The sequence below is a fragment of the Cannabis sativa genome, chromosome 8, assembly GCF_029168945.1.
Source record: "Cannabis sativa cultivar Pink pepper isolate KNU-18-1 chromosome 8, ASM2916894v1, whole genome shotgun sequence".
Taxonomy (NCBI): domain Eukaryota; kingdom Viridiplantae; phylum Streptophyta; class Magnoliopsida; order Rosales; family Cannabaceae; genus Cannabis; species Cannabis sativa.
Window position 1 is genome coordinate 42228513 of NC_083608.1, and position 8836 is coordinate 42237348.

Genomic DNA, 8836 nt, shown 5'->3' on the forward strand with positions numbered 1-8836 from the left:
TTGGAAACCGAAAATACCGCAACCGTTTTATCCTAATATCATTATCAATTAAATATCCTAAATTATGTTTCAAATAGTTAAATAATATATAGAAGTATCATTGTATCTATAAGATTCAAAATGCTGATATTCTCCTAAAATTATTTCTGAACTCCTTTCATGCTCATCTTCCTTTTAAATGGTAAGTTAGTAAGTTACATCATCCGGTTTATATTTCCTTTCTATTGAATGTTGCTTTGTTTATTATCATTTATTTCCTAAAAATACTAAAGAAAGAAAATGAAGAATATCTGTGATTGTTTCCTGCGGACTATACTATTTCTGTGAGATGGGAACCAAATTAAAAAGATTCCCAACAAAGAAAAATAACTTTTGAGTGAAAAGATCTTTCTCTTAGAAATTAGTAATGTTTGATTTCAAAAAAATAAATAATTAGTAATGAATATTACCACATTAAAACTTTTTTAATAAGCAAATTTTCAAAAAAAAAAAACTTTTTTAATAAGCAAGTTCTCAATGTTTATACTTGAGAATTTGATATCATTCAAATCCCATAATTAGTGTGTTTAAATATGTATTGTTAATTAATAGTGTGAAAGCAAAACAATAAGTCAAAACCTTAATCCTAATTTTATATTATAGAGACCCAAAGAAACAACTCACCGTGACTGATTTCCATATGGGTATAATTAATAGTTCACACACACGATATTAATTGGTATATTTATCCTAATTTTATGTGTTGTTTTTTAAAGTTGTAAAAAGCTGTGGTCGAAGGAAGCATAATAGTCATGGCCAACCTTGGTGATAATGCACCTCCGGGGAGGCTTGAGGTTTGTGATTTCATCATATTTTCCTTTTCTTGGATTTTAATGAAGCAAAGGGTATATTTGCTAATGGGAATTTCTGAATTCTGATACATATATGTTTTTTCCTATCAAAGGGGAGGTATGCTGCCATGGTAGTATGCTGGCTTCTGGGAAATGGTTGCCTCTTTTCATGGAACAGTATGCTAACTATTGGAGATTATTATGGTTATTTGTTCCCGGTAAAGCAAAATTATTTCCCCTCTTTCCAATTTCTCACTTGCTATGGCTATCTGCATGTTGAAACATTGACATGGTTTAGATGTTTTACCTATACAATTACTTCATACAAAAATAATCTTACACAATCATGTTTTGGATTTAATTCATTATGATATACATCTAATTTAGTTGGCATATATAGGAACTGATACTACTTATTTACTACTAAGAATTTTTTCAATTTTCTTAGTACTAGAGAGAGGGATTAGAATTATAAAATGCGGGTATTGAGTAGACTATTTCATTGAATTTTATACATATGAAGGATTAGAAATTAAACCTGTGATACATTCTGCGTTGAAACTATGATCTCATGTATAAGTCAAGCTCATGTGATTGTTCGAGTGATTAAATTTAGCTCCAATGACATTCAAATCAATCTATGGATTCCTTTCATCTGATATACATTCTATTGAGTTATAAATTCAAGTTTAACTTTTTGATGCAGCGATACCACTCTGCAAGAGTACTTACTTTGGTATACCAGCCATTTGCGCTTGGAACACTAGCAGTACTCGCCTATAATGAGGCAAACCTTAATACTAGAAGGCGGAACCTGTTGGGATACATACTCTTTTTCATAGCTTCTGCTATGGTTTTGGTCGTAAGTGTGTTTTTGTTACTATATCTAATTCTAATGTTATCCAATGAACTAACAACTCATTGTGATCAAGTCCTAGTAATCTGATCCCTTATTAAACTTGATGTTTTGCCATTTATATAGTTGGATTTGGCAACATCAGGGAGAGGGGGGCTTGGGACGTTTATTGGAATTTGTGTCGTTAGTGGTGCCTTCGGAGTTGCAGATGCTCATGTTCAGGGTGGAATGGTCGGAGACCTTTCCTTCATGCAGCCTGAGTTTATTCAAGTTGGTTTCTACTCTTCTTAGCATATTTTAGAGCTCTAGTTTCTTTTGTTGTTTTAGTTTCTGCTTCTGAATTTCTTAAACGCTTCTCTTGTTTTTGAAATTTGTTCAGTCTTTCCTTGCTGGTTTGGCTGCATCAGGGGCTCTAACCTCTGCCTTGAGGTTAATTACAAAGGCTGCTTTTGAGAATTCGAAGAACGGTCTTCGTAAAGGAGCAAGTATGTTTATCTCTCCTGATTGTTGTTTTGAACTCTTACTGCTTTCAGTTGAGGTCTTAACAACTAACACCTTTCTAGCATTACACGCATATTGTTATGCATTAGTATTTCTGAAAGATATAGCTTAGAGATAAAAAATTTATTAGTTAAAGTGAATATCATGCTTTGTTATACTTTCTCCTCGTCTTGCCAAATGGAAAGTTATGCCAAATTCTTTTACACACAAATTGTCATACCTGTTAGCAAATTTGTTGTATTTAACATAAAAGTTGCATCTTTTGCTGTGCTTAAAATCTTTGTTTTCTAATACTAGTTGTGTTTCACAATCCACTGCAGTTTTATTCTTTGTCATCTCAGCTGCTTTTGAGTTTCTCTGTGTACTTCTCTACGCGTTTGTCTTTCCAAAACTGCCGATCATCAAGTATTACCGCTCAAAGGCAGCCTCCGAAGGATCTAAAACTGTTTCTGCTGATCTTGCCGCCGGTGGCATCCAAACATTACCCGAAGGAGTATGTTACTTTCATCAATATATTTTTAAAGGGAAAAAAAAAGGCTATAGCCATTTCATAACCTGACATTAAGCAAGAATCTATAATCTTGTGCAGGATGCAGAAGACCCGAAAAGACTAGAGCGGTTGGGGAACAAGGAATTGCTACTTCAGAACATAGATTATGCAATTGATATGTTCCTCATATATGTACTGACATTGTCAATTTTTCCTGGCTTTTTATCTGAAGATACAGGCTCACATAGTTTGGGTACATGGTAATGTGCTCTTTGCATTCATATTCAACCTTGACTAAATTAGCGTTAAATTGATAAGCCTAATAATATTAACATATGGTGAAAATATTAGGTATGCCCTTGTTTTGATTGCTATGTACAATGTATGGGATCTAATTGGGAGATACATTCCACTCATCAAGTTCCTGAAGTTGGAGTCGAGGAAAGGACTCATGATAGCCATTCTTTCTCGTTTCTTGCTCATCCCAGCTTTCTATTTCACTGCTCAATATGGTGACCAAGGCTGGATGATAATGCTCACTTCCTTCTTGGGTTTAACAAATGGTTACCTCACTGTCTGTGTCTTCACTTCTGCTCCTAAAGGTTACAAGGTTAGATCAATTGAACATAATACTTACAAACTTGGTTCTTGGTTTTTTATTTTTAATTTTTGGGGGTCTCTCCTGATGTTATGTATTGAAGCATGTTTTTATTATTATTATCATTATTTTGTACTTTATATAGGGGCCAGAACAAAATGCCTTGGGAAATCTGCTGGTGCTGTTTCTAGTTGGAGGTATATTTGCAGGGGTAACACTTGACTGGTTGTGGCTAATAGGCAAAGGTTGGTGAGGACTGGATAGCATGGCCTAAATCAAAGGCAGGCCCATTAAGACAGTGGGAGCTTGGATTCATTTGTTTTCTTCTAGTTATTTTCATTTATATATTTTTTTAATTCACTCAAATATTTCGTGTAGACTTGAATCCGTGTAATTTGTACAGTGTTTTTTCTTAATGGTCAGTTTTCTCAAAGTTCTGATTTATTTGGTGGTGTTTTGCTGTTCTTTATTGGATAATGGGAATCATTTGAGACTGAATCAAGTTCATTTACCTTTATGAGGCCCTTAGTCAAATCAAATCAAATCTGAAAATGGGCCTTGTTTCTACTCAATCTTATTACGGCATTTTAAACCAAACAAACTTGATAAAATCAGCTAAGAAACAGTCCTAGACTACCTTTCATATAAAAATTAATAATGTAAAGATAAAGAAAGAAATATCTGTAATTATGATTAAAGGAAGCGAATTAGCATATTTATTTACAGGTACCAATGGGTCCACATTGTGAAGAGTACCACAATAAGACAAACATTTAACCGTGATTCCCTCCCTTGAACATGTGCAATACTAGTGTTAATTACACCAAATAAAGCATAAACTAATACAATAACTTGGATAAAATATTAAGGGTATTCTTGATATAATAATACCTGTTTTTTGTTCCCAATTTTTCAAGTGTCGATGCGACCAACATACTCAAGTCATAGGGAGTTGCTAATTCTGATTAAAACCTTTTTAACTGCCACCAATAATATCAGTACTGCCTAATTTTCTCGATAATGGTTTTTCTCATTTGTGGAGAAGTGGGTCCGCCGTCGTTTGGGAAAGGCTTCAGGCTTTGTAGCAATTAGGTCCCAAAGAATGAAATGGACGTTTTACTAAAACTATACAACAACAACCCCATTAGCCACATAAACCACAACACCATATATATGTACATATACTCACCTTGCATAGAAATGGAAGTTTATTATGCTTTACACATTAATAAATTTTGTCTATATGACGCAAAACAACCATCCATTTGCCAATAACATGGTAACATGTTAAAAATTATGAACTTTGTATTCCAATTTTCGAAAAGATGGTAGTAATATGTAAAAAGAAAAATAAGTAAGACGAGCTGAAATTTACAGTGGGGGTGTGAAAAAGGACAAAAACAACCCAATAAGCTCGTTTGTCTAGTAGCATCACGTGACCCGACAACCACTACCGAAAAAAAAAATACAAGGCAGAGAGAGTAGAAAGTTGAGAAGGGAGATTAGAAAGAGATAAACAGGCCCTACAATCCTATATATACTAAACAAACAGAGTCACCAAAATTATTAGGGGTAGAATCGGAAACCAAATTATGGACGGTGACGATGAGGCTTGGGCCTTCTCGAACTGCAGTGAATCAACGGCCAGTGGCATGTTCTCTTGGTCCGGACTGCACTTGGACTCGTGTGGTGGGTGCGCACTGTACATGATGGCGCGCAGTACAGCCGAGACGGTGGGTATGTAAGCCGTTTTGTTTCGTGCCAGAAGCCACGTCAGCCCCATGAGCTGGCAATCCCTGTTGAACATCTTGCTCGCCCGGTCACTTGGTCGTTCACCGTTAGTGCCGTTTTTGTATCCTCCCTTAATCTGAGAAGATTTTAGAGACGAAACAATGTTGTAACTTTAATATCTCAAAATTATATAAATGTTGTAACATTATTAGAATCAAAGCATGGGAAATTATGGATAAAGAAAATATTAGGGGAATAAAGTTTGAAAAATGATTTTGTTAACAAAATCACATGGGACTTGGAAAAATTATGTCCTTTGGTTAGGTCGTTTTCCACGGTCAACTAGGATGGTTTGGTTTGATTTGTCGGGAAAAAAAATGTAAAGATTTCTTTCCACTGCTTAAATCAAATCTTCATTAGACTTTTCTGAGCTCATGACAGTCTGTATGGCACTATCACCATAATATTCCATCTAATTTCAGAACTAAAAAAAAATATCCAGCAATTATTTTGCATAATTAAGCCAAATTTTGCATTAATTAGAAAATACTTTTGCATGTATCAAGCAAGAAAGCAAAACTGAATCAATAATTTTCTTCATGATTTGAAGTTTGATACTAGTGGACACTTGGTAGAAAAGCAATGCAGAACATAGATTTTTCAACGTAAAACTGGGCTTCTTTTTTCTTTGTCAAATGCAAGAAAGAGTGCTTTTTCTCTTTTTGTAAAATAATTTGTTGTATTGGGGTTTGAAATGTGTAAAAGTAAATTAAGTTTTACCTTTTGGAGGGCACCAAGGCACTTAGTGCAGCCAGAATAAGAGGAGTTACGGCAGTTCTTCTCCAAATTCTTAACGGCAGCAGTAGGCGTGGCGTTATGGTGACCTGAGACGTTAAAGGCCGCTGGGCAACTAAGGGAGCCAATCTGATGAAGCCTAATCCCACAGAAGCACAACACAGCATCGCACGTCGCATTAGGCTGCGCAATCCGAATATTCCTACTCAAAAGTGAACTCTGCAGCGAGTTCACACACTTTTGAGAATCGTCCGGCATCATCGGCAACTCCCCACCAACCTCAGCTGGAGCCGGCGCAGCCGAAGACAGCTCAAGAGCCGACCTAGCATGAGCTGCGAAGAGCCACGCCGCTAAAACGGGACAACATCGGCTGCGGTCGAGGTCTCTGCCGCAGGCTTCCCTAACGCCGCCGAAAAGCTCGTCGGAGAGGTCCAGGCGGCATGTCTTGGCTTGGGTCTGGACTGGAAAAGCCGGAACCGTGTTTGGGCTTGAGTACTCTCCGGGCTTGACAGGCTGGTCGTGGCCACTGACTGGTTCGGCGAGAATGTTAGCCTGAGAGGAGTGGAGAAAATTGGACGAGAATAGAACTAGAACAAAGACTAACATAGAAGTAGTGAGCGACATCATTTCTTTTTCTTACTTTAAATATTTGAGAAAGTGAGAATATGATGATGATGAGGTTTTAGACTAAAGTTGGTTATGGCCAAGGGTAAAAATGAGAAAAAAAAATTAAATAAAAAGAGAGAGAGTGGCCGTAGGAACTTCAGTATAAGGCTTTGTAAAGCTTTATATAAGAAAGCCCTACTTTCCTATATTCGTGTCTGAAACTAGAGAAGGTAAAGGTTAAAAAGAGATATTCAGATAGATATATGTATTCAAAGAAATGGTGGATTTTTATGTATGATAGGAAAATCTTCCTTTTGTTGTTTGAAAGACTGTTTGAGTGTTTTGGAGAAACAATCAAATATGGAAAGAGAGAGCTAAATTGATTTTCATGAGTTCCTTACTCTCTCTCTCTCTCTCTATTTCTCTCTTTAAAAAGTAAGACTAGACTGTAGAATGTAGACACACAGACTAGCTAGCGAAACGCTCCAAGTTCACGAAACTATTGAGTTTTTGGATTATTTTATTTTATTTTGTTTAAGAATGAAATAAAAAGTGTGTGGAGAGGGGGGTCCATTTGGAACAGAGGAGATTCGTTTGAGAGTAGACAGTGGAGTGGGCTTCGAAATTTTGCATGATACTGAATATGAAAGGCTGTCTCAAGATTTGTCACCATCTGGTGTCCTTTTCTTTTTCATTCCTCAGGGACTGATTTACAAAAATGCCTTCTTTTGCATAACCATCCTTCTCTACATGCAAGTCCTCCTTAATTTTTATACACCCAACATAAGTTTCCACACAAAATAAAAATATTTTTTGTGGCTATTGTAACTTTTGAACTATTTCTTAATGCTTATTATATGTGTTATGTCTCTCACATAATTTAGATTTTATATATCTTAATCAGAATATAAATTATTTTATAATCCTCTATCATATAGATAAAAGAAGAATATTAGTTTGCCTTATTAAAATAGGAAGTGGATATTAGAATATTTTTAATATTGGTACCAAATCATTTAAATCGATTTTATTTTATTTCACTGACTCTATCATCACAAATTAAAATGTGATAAGAGTAAATATTTTAAATATGATCATTGACAATTAAATTTATCAGAAATTTTGATAGAATGTCTTACTTATAAAATATACTAAAATAGGGTCTCGGTCCTCAAGCTCACTACTCATTTTGTGAAAATAGTAAATCTATCTAAAGAGAGCAGAGAAAGTTTGGACGTTCGATTACACACACTAATTAATTTTCTTTTCTTTTGCAGATCTAAAGCTTGTGTGGAATTGAAGCTCAAAGAATTAATAACTGGAGGTATTTCGATCATTTAGTTATATCGTGTACATATTCGTTTAATTTTACATTTAATATACACATTCATGTGTTCTATTTTTTTCTTACAGTTGGTATCAGAGCAAATTTTATCTCTATTTTGATTTATTTACATACATTTAATTATTAGTGTTTAATTAATGAAATCTTATTTATAGTCAATTGTTCAAAATTTTGCTAGTTGTTAATATTTTTTCAATGTATATTCATCATTAGAAATAGTATAATTTTCTTATTCTATATGGAAAATAAATCTTTGAGAACATAATAAATAAATATGTTCAATATTTTGAGATTTCATATTTTGGTTGATGTACTAGTTTGGCAATTTTTTTTTTATTTGCCATCTTCATTATTAAAAGTTATTTTTCAAATTATATAACACATTAATAATCTTATAATACACATTTGTATTTTAAGATTTTGAAGTTTTGATTTTATTTATTTTTATCATATTAATAACATTAAAATTCCTTAAGTTATTGTTCTCATGTTTATGCATGAGTAACTAGGTTCAAAATACATTAAAATTGAGCTTCTGAATCTAGGTATACGTAGGTAAAATGAGAGTTATTTTTTTTAAAATTAAAATTAAATTTAACATGTTTATTTAGCTTAAAAATGTGTTGAATCTCTTCATATATTCATTTTTCATCAATTTGGGTTGAAAAACATGAAAATTAGTGTCAAAAGCGGTGTTTTAGGCTGAGTTTTGAAACGGGTCCGTTTGACCTACTTGCAGAAAATCGGGTCAAGACAACCCATTACAGAGGAAGGAGAACAGTTCATACAACAAGTCATTTTCCACATACCGTGAAAAATGACATGTCATTTTCAGAAGTAGAATTTTCAAAAAAAATGAAAAATTTTGAATTTTTTAATTAAATTTTCATTTATTTGAAATATTAATTAATTTCCTTATTTTTGTTAGTTTGATCAATAAATTGTATTTATTTAATTTTTTATTTTTATTTAGAAACATAAATTTATAATTTACATGTTATTTAATATAAATTAAAATTGGAAAAATATAATTTGGTAATTAATTACATAATTTTATTTAGACATGTAATTTTAATAATTGTGT

At 33.6% G+C, this 8836-nt stretch overlaps 2 protein-coding genes across 2 annotated transcripts; one reads left to right on the plus strand and one right to left on the minus strand.

The window, feature by feature from the left end:
• The first annotated feature begins 533 nt into the window (after positions 1-533).
• LOC115698727 (equilibrative nucleotide transporter 3) lies at positions 534-3719 on the plus strand. The gene is made up of 9 exons (XM_030625873.2): positions 534-833; positions 944-1048; positions 1537-1692; positions 1813-1956; positions 2066-2171; positions 2508-2680; positions 2777-2937; positions 3029-3287; positions 3421-3719. The coding sequence occupies exons 1-9, from the start codon at positions 792-794 to the stop codon at positions 3526-3528; spliced, it is 1254 nt and encodes a 417-aa protein (XP_030481733.1). The 5' UTR covers positions 534-791; the 3' UTR covers positions 3529-3719.
• An 841-nt stretch (positions 3720-4560) lies between these two features.
• On the minus strand, positions 4561-7004 carry LOC115700866 (uncharacterized GPI-anchored protein At4g28100). The gene is made up of 2 exons (XM_030628529.2): positions 5787-7004; positions 4561-5142 (listed from the first exon to the last, which is right to left on the minus strand). Exons 1-2 carry the CDS (start codon positions 6426-6428, stop codon positions 4816-4818), a joined length of 969 nt encoding a protein of 322 aa, XP_030484389.1. The 5' UTR covers positions 6429-7004; the 3' UTR covers positions 4561-4815.
• Between the last annotated feature and the right edge of the window lie 1832 nt (positions 7005-8836).

Bases quoted from the DNA above. Each gene is read 5' to 3' on its own strand.
- LOC115698727 (XM_030625873.2), top strand. From the start codon at position 792: ATGGCCAACCTTGGTGATAATGCACCTCCGGGGAGGCTTGAG. The intron at 834-943 runs GTTTGTGATTTC...TTCCTATCAAAG, and splicing joins CACCTCCGGGGAGGCTTGAG to GGGAGGTATGCTGCCATGGT. The intron at 1,693-1,812 runs GTAAGTGTGTTT...CCATTTATATAG, and splicing joins CTTCTGCTATGGTTTTGGTC to TTGGATTTGGCAACATCAGG.
- LOC115700866 (XM_030628529.2), bottom strand. From the start codon at position 6,428: ATGATGTCGCTCACTACTTCTATGTTAGTCTTTGTTCTAGTTCTATTC. The intron at 5,143-5,786 runs GTAAAACTTAAT...AAATCTTCTCAG, and splicing joins GCCTTGGTGCCCTCCAAAAG to ATTAAGGGAGGATACAAAAA.